Source organism: Poeciliopsis prolifica, unplaced genomic scaffold (genome assembly GCF_027474105.1).
Source record: "Poeciliopsis prolifica strain line A6 unplaced genomic scaffold, Auburn_PproV2 SCAFFOLD010, whole genome shotgun sequence".
Taxonomy (NCBI): domain Eukaryota; kingdom Metazoa; phylum Chordata; class Actinopteri; order Cyprinodontiformes; family Poeciliidae; genus Poeciliopsis; species Poeciliopsis prolifica.
In genome coordinates, this window is record NW_026562385.1 from 9,700,745 (window position 1) to 9,715,148 (window position 14,404).

General features: G+C 41.3%; 1 protein-coding gene across 2 annotated transcripts; it reads right to left on the reverse strand.

Moving 5' to 3' along the window:
* Positions 1–2,393: 2,393 nt before the first annotated feature.
* sox10 (SRY-box transcription factor 10) lies at positions 2,394–12,898 on the reverse strand. 2 transcript variants are annotated; one of them, XM_055036161.1, is made up of 5 exons: positions 12,312–12,898; positions 10,418–10,580; positions 7,604–8,431; positions 5,796–5,956; positions 2,394–5,019 (listed from the first exon to the last, which is right to left on the reverse strand). In XM_055036161.1, the coding sequence occupies exons 3-5, from the start codon at positions 8,038–8,040 to the stop codon at positions 4,244–4,246; spliced, it is 1,374 nt and encodes a 457-aa protein (XP_054892136.1). In that variant the 5' UTR covers positions 8,041–8,431; positions 10,418–10,580; positions 12,312–12,898; the 3' UTR covers positions 2,394–4,243. The 2 variants fall into 2 exon arrangements, with proteins under 2 accessions (XP_054892136.1, XP_054892135.1); XM_055036160.1 differs by having other exon boundaries at positions 5,688–5,956.
* Positions 12,899–14,404: the final 1,506 nt, after the last annotated feature.

The window sequence follows — 14,404 nt, forward strand, 5'->3', positions numbered from 1 at the left end:
TAGTTGATGGAGGAGGGCTGCTCTGAGAGCCGGAAACTCCAGAAGTTTGGAATTTGCCGCTCGGAGGAGGAACAGCACCAATTAAGGTGCTTGAATGGTTGCCATAGAGATCAAAAGATTTAGTCAGACATTCATGAAAGAATCAAAACAACAGTCCAGGTGTGTTTTTGATGATGGAGTCACATTATATCATGATGTGAAGCTAAAAAAAAAAAAAAAGTTGATTTTACACGACACCGCCCCTTTAAGCTGGCTCTTGTGAATTTAAAGACCTCGATGCATGATTGGTTTTGGATTCCTGGGTCCATAATTTAATTCAGAGTTCTGGTGTGTTGCACGTTCGTTAGTGTTTCTCGATGTACTGCGGGTTAAGCCTGACTCCTATAATTCCCGCCGTTTAATCGGCTGTGTGATACTTTGGAAAGACAAAGAGGGCCATTGATGGGAACGCTGGGGGAGGAGGGAAGGAAAGAGGGAGCCTTACCCAACTAACTACCTCGCCTGTAGCTTCACTGGGACACAAAGGGACCATTACTCTCTGCAGTCCTCCCTCCTCTCTCCCTCCCCGTCGCTCTCTCCAATGCTTACCTACAAAATAAACCCAATTTGCTTGTCAGGTTCGCTCTGTGACGGAGTGAAAAACGCAAAAACGTTTTAGTGGCCGTGATTTAGTAAAGTTTGCAATGGTGTAGTCAAAGCAATTTCAATTAAAACCCAGATTATTACGAGTCCGCCATTCTCAATAAGTTCAATTGCCTTTAGGCCGGTTGACCAGAAAGTCTCCTAAAGCGCGACAAGTGAACAAGAGGAAATGTGACTGATCCGGAACAAACCAAACAGAGAGACCATAGCAACCACAACTGAGAAAACCAATGGACAAAACATGAATATTCGGCTACGGCATCATTTTGTTTGCTGGCTTTTAGGTGGCCTGATGACCTCAGAGTGGTTGGTAGGGTGAGCATCACATGGGCTTCCCTCTCATGAGACGAGCGCATCATAAGGCCTCTGAATCCTAAACTTGGGTTTTCCAAATGGAGACCCGATCAAACCTCCACACTATTTACAACGGGCACAAATAAAAAAATAAGTAGTGTTTTATATTGGCTGTTACAAAGCCCCGAAAACCTGTAAGCAGAAGTAAGTGAGAAAGTAAACTCCTGTCTGATGCTAAACGTGACCACAATGCGAAAACAGCAGACATTTTGTGATGGGACAAACAGTTTTCACGCCACTCCAGATGCCACTGCACACACACGCCAAGCGGACGATTCCTCGATCTTTTCCCCCAGAGTCACAAATAGTCTTTTCCACAACAAAGCTGGTAATCCTGTTGCTTGCAAACTCTAAAACCTCCTCTCTCCTCTCCCCCCCGACTCCCCAGCTTGCATGTTTCCATCTGAGCAGCAAAAACAATACAGGGACTGTGTGGCTGCTTTGCATGTGCGTGGTGAAGAGCAGGGAGTCTCGTCGGCACAGTTAGCGGACCTGTTTATCAGCTGGAGTAAACTGGTTGCTTCTGCTCAATATTTATCGCCAGCTTTTATATCTTCAACAATAAAAAATGTTAAAAAACCTGATAAAATGACAATAATTGCAATTAGGGTCTTGACTTCATTTATGCTCCACGTGAGTCAACTTGGAGAAAATTGTGGGGCTAATATCCTTCTTTTATCACAGCAGTTTCAAGTTAGGGAGGGCAATAAGCAGAGAAATAGCCGAAAGTCCCATGTTGACTTTGGAAGAACTGCAGCGATTCACAGCTCAGGTGGCTTTACTGACTCATCAGAAGAGGATGTGCAACATTTACAATCCAAGGAGCAATATTATCCCTCAGTTCAGCTAAATATAACTAAACTAGAAACAGTTAATATTTCATGACTTTTTTTTTCCCTTAAAAGACAATTCATGTTTTTGGTAAATATCAGCTATAGGATTTCAAACATGACGTATTTCTATTCATGGGTGTTAAAATGCAGAATAACAAAACTTTTGCATAAATTGATGCATTTTCTGCTATGAAAAGTTGATAGTTGTGGGAAAAATAAATTAGAAAAATAAATCTAAGATACATTATTGTTACTTTTAGTGTCATTCTGTTGTGGAAATGCAATGCAACTATTAATTGTATTGTATTTCTTCTTGGTTTCAGAAAGAGCAGGAGTTTTTTTTAAGTGACAGAGGCCTGATTTCAAAGCATTAAATAAAGAAACAAAATTTATTTTTAAATCATATTTCATATATAGAGTATCACAAGAGAGTGTGACGTGAAAGAAGACATCGTCGTAACTCATCTAAATAAGTCGCGGCCCACGTCACAGTTCCCAGCCGGTAGCTCCTCTCAAGGCCTTGGTGTTTTATCTACTTACAGAAATAAAGTTAAAGAGGCAGTGTTATGTTCAAGCAGACAAATAGCTTTATTCCAATAGAAAGTAAAGGCGCACATCACATTTTCACATTAAGGCTTTTAGTTCCTGTTTTTATGTAGCTGAGCCACAATCTGCTTCTAAAAAAAAACATAAAACACAAACCGCATCAGTAATGTGGGTCATGACAAAGAGAAAAAGCAGTGCAAAAATAATACGAAACACACATAAATAAGAAGTGCAGCACTCAGAAAACACCCCAGCCTCTTGTTGCGAAGGTAAATGTTCAAATAAGCACAAACGGCTTAGATAGAGAATGAAAATAAACAGCTTGGCTGTGCTGTCCAATGGTGATACAAACCAGACATGGCAAATTATTTTTTATCATTATTATTATTATTTGACCTGTGTTTAGGGTTAATTAGGTCCTCAGAAATGCAGATATGTCAGAATTACAAAAAAGAAACATTCGTAATAAAGAGAAAGATTAGGCATGAAATAAAAAAGATATAAAGGTCATAATTTAAAAAACGTGAACTAGTCTAGAAGGTGTTACCCTCTGTACTAATGATTAGCATGAATTATTAAGGACGACACACTTTTCATTTTGAGTTAATATCAGACGGCATTACAACACAGGTGGCAGCTGCTTCTTAGCGTTGGCCTGTCAAACACTGAATACTGAGCTTTTACATAAACAATGAATAATAACGCAGAAGCAAAAAGCAGAGACGCCAGTGAAGGCTTCCAGTGTAGTTAGTCATCATGGCAAACGTAAATTCAACAGTGTGATTACAGCAAACTGTTAGAGCTAGAAATGTGTTCTCGACGGCCCACTTCCTCCACCAACAAAAATAGTTCGACATGCTGAGAAATAATTCATCGCCGAAATTAGTGCTGATGGGCAAATAACGAGGCAAAAGTTCATTTTGACACATACAAGTGAAATGATACAGTATAACAGACAAGAAAGGCCAACGCAGGTAGTTTTGGGTGTCACGTTGGGAGAAACGTCTTGAAAAATTCAGTTTCTTCTTTAGAAAACATCAAAAGTTTTGGTCATAAAACTTTGGTCAGCCTACATGAAGTTTACATAAATAAATGACAGGTGCATTTGTAGCTTCACATGCACTGCGTCGTCTTTCTCGATGATGGCGTGAAGTTGTAAAGTTGGCTTTGTGTCGATATACAACGCACTTTGTCTAACTGCTCGTTTTGTTTACAAAGAGACTTCAGATTAACATATCTTAATGTCTAAGCTGAGTAAAATCCTGCTTTCTTGGTTTTTGTAGAATTAAAGGTCAATCCTGAGTTAGAGTGGAAAGCCGACGAAGGAGTTGGCTCTCGGTCTGTGTGGCATTTGATGCGTTTCACAACAGGAAGAATTTGGCTTGCAATTAGTCACACCATCCAAACCCTGATCAAGACCTTACTATTGTGGGAGAGACTTGCAAAAGACAATGTGCCAGCTGTGATTCCCGTGAAGTCTCCACACTAACGGGAACACGATGCCCATGCTTAGTTTCAGTTTTTGAAGTGTCAGAAACTCTGCTGCAGTCGTATTGGGTGGATGTTATTCTTTGCATTACCAAGATATTACAGTCCCAGACTCCTACACCGAGTACTGGCGGCGACTTAAACTCGATTAAAAGCTCCACACTCGGTACTCAGTCGCATGCTGTGACAGCATGCGCTCCACCTGGCTGAGATCAGAAGGTGTTTGCCCCTCTGGGTCTGCAGCCGACTCCCCCATTGCCGGCCCACTCCCCCCAGACAAGAGCACTTCTACCTCTGACGTAGCAAACAGAGCCGCCTCTCCCGCTTTGGTCTGACACTGGGGCTGAACCTGCACCGCTGCGTTCTGCTCTGGCCGTCTGTCACGGCCGCGACAATGTCGTGTAGACGGGCTGCTCCCAGTGCGTGGGGCTGTGCGACTGCGACGCACTGGTTGGGTCAGTGATGGCGGTGTAAAGAGGCCTCTGCGAAGGCCCCATGTAAGAGAAGGCAGAGTACAACCCCGAAGCCTGGCCGGAGTGGCCGTAGTATGTCCCCGAAGGCTGGTGGTCGGCGTATTCCGCAAACTGAGCCCTTGAGGCCAACGAGGGGAAAGCAGAGCTATAGTGGGGAAGGCTGAGCGGCGTGTAGGTGACGTGGGCGCCTGCTGAGGCTGCTTCTGCAAAGTGAGACCCGGAACCTGCAGCCTCGCTCTTGATTTGCGCCTTGGATGGATCTGAGCCCAGTGGGGAGCTGTGATGTTGCTGCGGCTGCTGCGGCTTAGAGAGCCAAGCTGCGGAGTGACCGCTGGCTGCAGCCAAAGCCGACGAAATGCCGTAGGCATACGGAGAGGCCGGCGAGGCCGCTGCCGCTCCTCCTGCTGCTGCACCAACCCCTGGATGCCCATTGGGGGGAAGGTACTGGTCAAACTCATTGACATCAAACGGCTCCATGTTGGCCATCACCTCATGGCTTATCTCACCGATGTCCACATTACCAAAGTCGATGTGAGGTTTGCCAGATCCAGGAACGCCTTCTGCTCCCATCGTGCCCCGCGTGCCGCCATTCCCAGCTCCCTCCCTCTTACCATCTCCTGTCTTTCCAGACTGAAGTTCGGTCTTGGGAGTGGTGGGAGGTGTGGGGGGACTGTGGCTCTGACCTGTAGAGACAAAGTAAGATTGTTACCCCATTTATAGTTAATTTACCAAACACTGTTTCTTCTTTTGCAGTTGAATCTACGGGGGAATTCACACAATCCCTGTTCAATCCGTTTTTATTGGACTCCAGTTCATTTGCCTAGAAAGTTCAGTTCGTTTGGGGATGGATGGATACACAGTTGAACTCTGATAAAGTCCAAAAAAGTGAACTCTGGTCCGATTGCATGGGTGGATGCAATCGGACCTCTAAAAGCAGGAAGTAGATTATAACGCAGGGTATTTGCTAGTGGGTGAAATGGTTTGTGTTACAAAAGTCAAAAGAGAAATTCTACAACCGCTAAAATCTAATGCTACTCCATTTTTGTTTACATTTCACAAAGCAGGAAGTTGTATTCAGTGGTCTTCTTCAGAGGTTTTCATACTGTTTCCTCCAGTGGTTCTCGGTGCAGTGCACCCACAGGCGGGGAGGGGAACAGGTTTTTCAAAATGCTCGTTTTCTTCCGACACAGTGCGGTGTGAAAGCAAATCGCACCAGGTGAAAATGTAGCAAATATTGTAATTTTGTTCCCCAATTGAGCCGAGTCTACCGGACTATCAGGTGTGAAAACACTCTAACAGTGTGACAGAGACGGTGTCTGGGGGTATCAACAGGAGGGAGCCTGCAGCCCACCTGCAGAATGAGGGTGTTGCCCATCAGCCAGAGGGGACTCGGCTCCCCCACTGTGGGCCACTTCCAGGTGGAGGCCCTTGTAGTGGGACTGGCTGTGGCTGACCTCACCCTCCAAATGGCCTTCGACCTCGCTTCCTGACCCGGAGCCAAGCTTTCCGTTTTTGCGGCGTCGCGGCTGGTATTTGTAGTCCGGGTAATCCTTCTTGTGCTGCTTCCTCAGCCTCTCGGCCTCCTCGATGAACGGTCGCTTGTCGCTCTCATTGAGAAGCCTTGGGCAAGAAGAAAAGATTTAAAGGGATGTTTGCAACGATAAAGGCGATGCCATCAATCCTAAATAGGATACACTTAGAGAATTAAGCTTTGCATAGCACTATAAATTAGGAAAGTCAGATATGGGTCTTCATTTAAACTATTTGCCATAGTTTTATTTAATTCAAATGTCTTTTGGAGTTTTTCTTTACCAGCTTTGCACATCTAGAGACTGAAATATCTTCCTACCTCTCTTTGAAAAGACATAACTCTATCATTTTTTGTGATAAGTTTCTTATGATATGATTTATCACTCGTACTTGTATTTGTGGGGCTGTAATTGCTGTGACACACACTTGTGTACTAATGGTGTAATAAATAGTTCTTATTGTCAAAATATCGTTATAAAACTGTAATTTCATATTGTCCAGTAATAATCTAAGCCATCACTTTGTAAGCCAGGGCATTTAGAGTCAGTGTTTGTCTGGAAGGTGAGCCTTCAAATAAAAAAAAAATAAAACACACAGTTATGCTGTACTTTGTTTCGCTTTATTGGGAAGAATCACTTTTGAGAATTACTATATACCATAGTGTATATAGTCAATTCAAATATGATCTACTTCAGATAAACGTGTGATAACGTGTTTTTGCATTTTAACAAACTGTGCCGAGTGTCGTTCTGTCTTGGTTTCCCCCCTCCCCCAGATTGCTTAATTTAATCCAAGTGCACCACTGATCTGCCTGCCAGGGGGCTTTTGACTGCTGGACAGTAATGAAATAAAAAGGCCAAGGTCGCATCCTGTCTGCAAACACGGAACTGAGCTGCTTCTATTACTACGACTGGAAGGGGGTTGGCATGAGAAACCCCTGACCTCCCTTCGCCTCCCTGTTGATCGTGTTCCAGGACCAATTAACTCATCCTGACTGAGCCCAGGGTCAGCTTTTATCTGATTAATATTTGAGCCGATCGAGTCTAATTCCTTTAACTGTGGCGACCTTTCTGCCTTGAATTGAGTATCGCTGTCACACGTAGCTGTTCAAATGAAACTTTAGTTAGGTGTTTGCATGTGAAGATGGGCATCCGGGAAGCCATTCCCAGCTACTGGATAACTGGGGATAACTTTTGGTTTCAGCTCAAAGTTTTGAAATAAACACGCAGTGGTATTTGCGGTGAGAATAAATCCCTCTTTTGACAGAGAATAAAACCCTCGACAATGTTTTGCCATGGTCATGTGGTCATGGTATAAGTAAGTTGGTGAGCTGTGACCAAACGAGGCCAATGAAATGCAAAAGGAAGAGCATAAGTTCATTAGTAATGCTTTGGGGTAAAACAAGCTCACTAGAGAAAAAGTGTTGGACTATTTCGTTTTTCAAAAATAAGCAGAGCAGGTGTCTTTATGTATCAAGAGGAAAATTAATCGGTATTTGCAAAAAGTTAAAAGCAAAAGATTGTTGAACAGACAGAAAACACAAGGTGGCCTTCCATTATAACAACCTAACACTGTTGTTAAAAAACATGTAGATAATCTCTTTTCCTGATAACTGGCGAATGCAAATACTTCATGCACATTTCCGTTTCAATGCTTCACGTACCTTTTTTAACTTAATGTTCAATTTTTTTATTTTGTTTTGTGGAGCTACGTAGCAGCTCCTGTAGATTCCCTCACCTCCACAGCTTCCCCAGGGTCTTGCTGAGCTCCGCGTTGTGCAGGTGGGGATGCTGGTCGGCCAGTTTCCTCCGCGCGGCCTGCGCCCACACCATGAAGGCGTTCATCGGCCTCTTCACGTGCGACTTGCTCTTGCTGCCGGCGCTCACGCGCACGGGCATCGGCACGATGGTCCAGTCGTAGCAGTTGAGCACCTGACTCACCGCCTCGCGGATGCCGGCGGGGAAGCGCTCGTCCTCGTCGTCGGACCTGGCGGAGGAGGAGCAGCCCGCCGAGGCGTCGTCCAGAGCCGCCAGCTGCGGCTGCTGCTGCCCGCAGAGGGGCGAGTCGACTCCACCCGCCGTGCTGGAGGAATGACCCGGGGACAGCGAGCGACTGTCGTCCGACATGCCGGGACTGAGCTCCACCTCTGAAAAGCTCTGCTCCTCTCTGGACATCTTCTTTGCCCCCCCTTTCTCTTTCTCTATTTCTCTCTCTTAGACACACTCTCTCTCTCCAAACTCTGTTCCTGTTCTGCCTAATTCACCTCGGAATGACTCACCTATAGCTACAGCTCTGCCTTCTGTCTCTTTGGCCTGAAGTTATAATATAAACTGCCAGTCCGTCTCTACTCTGAGCCTGCGTTGCAAAACTCTGTGAGGATTCCACATCAAAGTTCTTTCCATCCGTGTTGTTGGTATCATAGGCGGCTCAGTGCGCACCTTGGACCCCAGTTTACCTGCTAATGGACAGCGGTCCGTGCCAAGCTCACCCAGTCCCACTTCCTTCCTGACTTCCCGTCCTCTCTCTCCCGCGCGCGTCCTGCGGTCGAAATCCAACAGCGAGGACCTGGAGCAGAAAAAGTTTTGCAGTTTGACATCAGCTGAGCAAATCCTGATGGGTTCTCGTGTAAAATCCCACCACATATGGAAAAACAGTTCTTTGATATTATTATTATTATTATTATTATTATTATTATCATTATTATTATTTCACTGGTGTTTGTGTAACTTGAGCATGGACGTCTCCAGAAAATTCCGCAAAAAATGTGATGGGGGGGCCCGGCCTAAGAAAACAAAAATAATCACAGCAATATAACCAAATAAATAAGTAAATAAATAAATAACAGGGTTCATTAAAACTTGCCCTTCCCACTTTTAATTTTTTATAAAACAAAAATATTAGGCCTTCGTGTACGTTTTTAGGCATTTCTCCGCTGCTTGTATGCATTTCAAAAGTCAAGTCGAAATGACTGAAAGAACCATCTTCATTCTATACAACAATCTTCTACGTTAGTCTACATAAAATGTTGCTGCCAACGCCGCAAACAAGCTGTTGCGCCACCTAGAGGATGCCACGCCCCCTTTAAATTTGCTTAACTTTCCAGAAAGCATACACGATGTTCTTTATGGAAAATAAATAAATATATGTATTAATTTGATGATTTAGAAGGATTTAGAATTCAATTCCTTGACTTATTTGCTTATTCGTTCATTTCTCGTTTTTTTGTTTTGTTTTGTTTTTTTCCCCCCTCTCAATCTTTTAGCCAACCACACAGAAAAAAAGAGTGAAATTAATAAACGAAATTATTACAATTAGAAATGGTCTTTGTTCAAGCATTTTCAATGGACACTGCTTTTACTAAAAATGAGCTGATTTGAAAGCACAAAAAAAAACATAAAGTTAAAAGATTTTTCAAAAGTTTCTAAGGTGGATTCAATTTTTTTTTTTAAATAATGTAAGCATTTTTGCAAAGCGACACGCCTTTAATTAAGTCACACTAAATCAATTAAGTGGCTAAATATTATTATTTATAGCAAGCGGAAGAGACTGGAAACGTAAACTTTGTGCGCGTGAGTTTCCTGTCTGGTTAGCAAACCAGACAGGGCTTTTGTGAAACTAGATCAAGGTCTACAGTCATTTTCTCGGTGAAATGGACTCTCCTCGTTAACCTAAGTGGCTGCATTAACCGCGTCTCTCGATAAACAGCTTTCAGAAGCTGGCATTTAATTAAAGGAAGTTGGCGGTGTTCGTTTCCAGAACCCAGGTGAACGAAGCTCCACCACCTGTCCTGAAACCCGCTCACCACCTGGACTACAAGTCCCAGGTACCAGGCTGTCATTGGGTCCCAAGAGAGATCAGCGCGTAAAAGCCGTGCACAAAAGGTACCAAGCCACATGTATTCGCTTGTTTGTGCCTCTTATTTACGTCCGACTTTCCTGTTAGATTTATCAACATTTTGTTCGGGAGAAGAAAAAAAAAAGGAAAACTTCAGAATCTGCTGCTGGTTTTTATTAAGCACATTTACTGGGCATAATGAATTTGGGCGACGGGATCTCATTATCACCGCCTGACTGGCCAATAAGTTGGCCTTAATTTGCTCGCTGCAAAACTTTGTTTTGTTTTGTTTTCTATGTTAGGTTCATCCAAGCTGCAACACACCACGATAAAGGAACAAAATATGATTTTAAAAAGTGCGCAAAGTTCTAAAATAGTCCAATCCAGGCCGCATTTTTAAATAGTTTTTTTTAAGTATAAATGAATAAAAACATAAAATAAACAGTCGACGTTGTAATCAAGAAATCCGTCTGCAACAGAAGCGCTTGTCGCTCTGATGATTCCAGGAATCTTAATAACAATGAAACAGGGCTTAAAGCCATTCAGAGCAAAGAAGAAAAAAGAATGTTAAGAAGCGAAAAACATAAAACAAACCAAACTCTTTATCAGCAATCAAAACGATGACATTACATTTCTAATTGTGCAGCGGAGGAAACGATCAAACCGCGGAGCCGCAGCAGCCAGAGTGCAAAGAGTGGGAAACGCTAAGCGCCTTACTTCGGGAATGAGAAAAGGAGGTCGCCGGTTTAGCACGAGGATCCGTGAGTTGCCGAGTCTCCAAAGTGACGCTCTCGCTCCCCAGCCCCCTCGCTCGCAGCCCGAGAATGAATGCTGGCTCTGTGTGTCCGTGCCAGGGCTTAAAGAGCCCCTTGTGCGAGGACTGGAGAGGGGAAAAAAAGAAAAAGATACAGGGGACGGGTCTTAAAGTCACAGCGCGCATATATGCAAATTCTATCTATCTATCTATCTATCTATCTATCTATCTATCTATCTATCTATCTATCTATCTATCTATCTATCTATCTATCTATCTATCTATCTATCTATCTATCTATCTATCTATCTATCTATCTATCTATCTATTATCTATCTATCTATCTATCTATCTATCTATCTATCTATCTATCTATCTATCTATCTATCTATCTATCTATCTATCTATCTATCTATCTATCTCTCTATCTATATCTATCTATCTATCTATCTATCTATCTATCTATCTATTATCTATCTATCTATCTATCTATCTATCTATCTATCTATCTATCTATCTATCTATCTATCTATCTATCTATCTATCTATTATCTATCTATCTATATATCTATCTATCTACTATCTATCGATCTATCTATTATCTATCTATCTATCTATCTATCTATCTATCTATCTATCTATCTATCTATATATCTATCTATCTATCTATCTATCTATCTATCTATCTATCTATCTATCTATCTATCTATCTATCTATCTATCTATCTATCTATCTATCTATCTATCTATCTATCTATCTATCTATCTATCTATCTATCTATCTATCTATCTATCTATCTATCTATCTATCTATCTATCTATCTATCTATCTATCTATCTATCTATCTATCTATCTATCTATCTATCTATCTATCTATCTATCTATCTATCTATCTATCTATCTATCTATCTAGAGTTATTATCTTATATGTTCAGTTTAGTTTGTTGGAAAATAAGATTTTTACACCTTGCTACATCACACATGCTAGTTATCAATTTGTTATTATAAAAAGCAGCTTCAAAATTTGGCCCACAACTTTTCATGGCGCTGCAGACTAATATTTTCAGCAACCAAAATGTGAATGAGCCACCACTTTTGCACTTAAAAGTCGGATTTTCCTACTTCCCAGTCGGAAAAGAACTTGAACTCTGACTAGAAAACGTCAGAACTTGCTGAGCAGTCAAAAGTTCCCTTCCCAATATGGCTGCCAGACAGGTGGTGACAGTGCATAAAATGTTAGCGCTTGTCTCTTTAAAGATCTATGGGTGGTATGAGTTGTTACATTTAATTTCACTTTGGCATAAATGAAGTATTTTAATAAAATTAGATAAAATTGAAATAAATATACTGATTTTGGCTTGACTTGACGAGTTTGTGCCAAAAACTTTAATGCTGGCGCTAATACTAAAGCTTGGTAGCAAGCTGAGCTTCTTAACTAAAACATTAACTTTTTTTAAAAAACAGTCACGTTTGAAGTAACTTTTTTTGTAATAAATTAATTCAAAAATGTATCTATTGTTCGGTGAACAATTCTGCCTTCTGAGGCAGACAGAATATTGACTGAGAATGTTTGGTTAATAGCTTCTTCAGCTACCGTTGAGAGATTTTATTTTAGGCTAAAGCACCTTTTTTCAAATATCATTTATTGCTTATCTGGCAAATACATATTTTTGAGTTTTAAATATTTTTGTATTTCTTTGGTAGGTTTGTTCAAACTTAATTAATTAGATTTTTTTTTACAACTAAATGTGGATTTTCCACCTTTAAGTAGCGCTAAAGCTAGCGGCGTGTCATTAGCAGGGGTAGCTAACAGAGTTGCTTTCAGGTCATTGCTGAAGATTCTGGCTGGACTTTACCTTTTTATTTCGTCTATTTATTTTGATTACAGCATGGCAGAGTGTCTGTGTCCAGGCTCATCGTGTTTTCTAACTGGATCAGCACCTTTTTACAAACGGAGACATGAACGCTCGTTGAAATCAAGCATCACTTGTATATAAACAGAAAGGAGAGACTGCGGGGGACATTATGGGTCGCTCCGACACAAACACAAGCGCTGTTCCCCGCTACAATGACCCCTTGTATCTCTGCCATGCGACACACACACACACACACACACACACACACACACACACACACACACACACACACACACACACACACACACACACACACACACACACACACACACACCGGTCCAGCCCCCAATCCAAAATTCACCACGTTTTTCATTAGCAATGAATGTTGACTCTGATAAGAGAGGCCCCGACAATGACGATCCTGTGCCTCTTTTATTCCTCCTTTCTCCCCTCCTTTGTATTTGTTTCCATCTCAGGTGAATAATAATCATGTGATCAAAAGCGCGCGCCCCCTTCCCCATGTTAAAAGATGACAAAATGAACAAAAAGAAGTTTTGTGTAATGCAAAGGGTGAAAAAAAAAGAAAGACGTAGTGAAAATTGTAAAAAAAAAAAAAAAAAAAAAAAGGCTTATGTCTTGTCTCGCATTGCCACTCAACCCTGACACGGAGAGACAGACCCTCCGGGAGGACGGCGTCTTGGCCCGGGGAGCTGCGCTGGGACAGTCCGCCTCGCGGTGCTGTGAGTCGGGGGCCCCGTCGGAGCGCCGCTCCGGGAGTTTTGGTCCAGGATGGAGCTGAGGAGGAGCGGCTCGGCCTCGGTTTGCTGTGAGTCCTTTTGGGTGCGTGTTTGCGGAGTTATGGCTGACATGGAGAAAAATGTAAAAGAAAAAATAAAAAAAAGTGCGACACACATAGGCGTAAACAAACTGATATTTTGTAGATGAATAGAGGAATGATTCTGTTTTGATGAGCTTATAGAGTTGTGTGGAAATTGTCATCATTTCTGGTGCTTTGAAAAAAAAAAAAGATGTGAATTTTGCATTTGTCGCAAGAGACCGGAGTATGGATTTTTCTTTTTAATACAGAAGCATTTTACGATTTTGCAATAAATAGCATATTAAAACAACTAACAAATGCATTGTCATTATATATATACAATAAAAGTAAACTGTAAAGGCATCTACGTGGATTACTTCAATTCTAAGTGTAATAAAAACAATAATATCAAAACCTGTTTCTCGTTCATGAAAATATTGTTGAATTGAAAATTCCTTCTTTTAAAAAGGAGAAAGAAGAAAACAAAAGATCTGAAAAGCACTGAAAACTAAACTCTCACAAATAATATTCATTGGGAAACTAGGCCATAAGTTATAATTATTATTAATAAAATATTAGAATGATTAATAAGTTAGAAAAATATAAAAACAAAAGCGCTATATTTTTTTCAGTTTTTGAAGAAATCCCCATGGAGATTTTTTTTCTTCTTTCTTGACAATAAGATTTGTTTAAGGGGCGATCTCTGTGAGATGCACTCTGGTTTGCCTGAAAGTTTTTTGTTTTGTTTTGTTTTTTAGCAAAAATATGATGCAGATTTAAATGCAAACTGAACCAGTTGACCAGTAGTCTGTTTGCTGGAAGGTCATCCTCTATGACCATGTGACCTGTAGGTGTTGTGGGTCGGCCCAAATGAAACAGTCGTTGTTGTCCGTTTTTTTTTTTATTAGTTATTAACACAAAGGCACACCCATTGCTGAGATTCGTTTCATCATATTTTCATATTTCTTTTCACGTAAATTTAGTCTAAATAAATAAATAAACAAATGCAATCTTAACTCAGTTTGTCAAAAGTGCTGTTTGATGATGTCACTGCAGTTCCTGTACACTATCAAAAGGGACTTCGGGAGGTTGTGAATGTTAGCTATTAAAACTCTGACATGTTTTCTGCTCAATGAGCAGAATCATTTGTAAACATAATTATCAATAATGGATCAATTATTTCAACATTACAGAATTGTTTTTGGATTTTGTCAACAATAGTTATTCTCAGCAGTAAAGCTGACTTTTTATATATGGGTTGCAAAAATAAATTTAA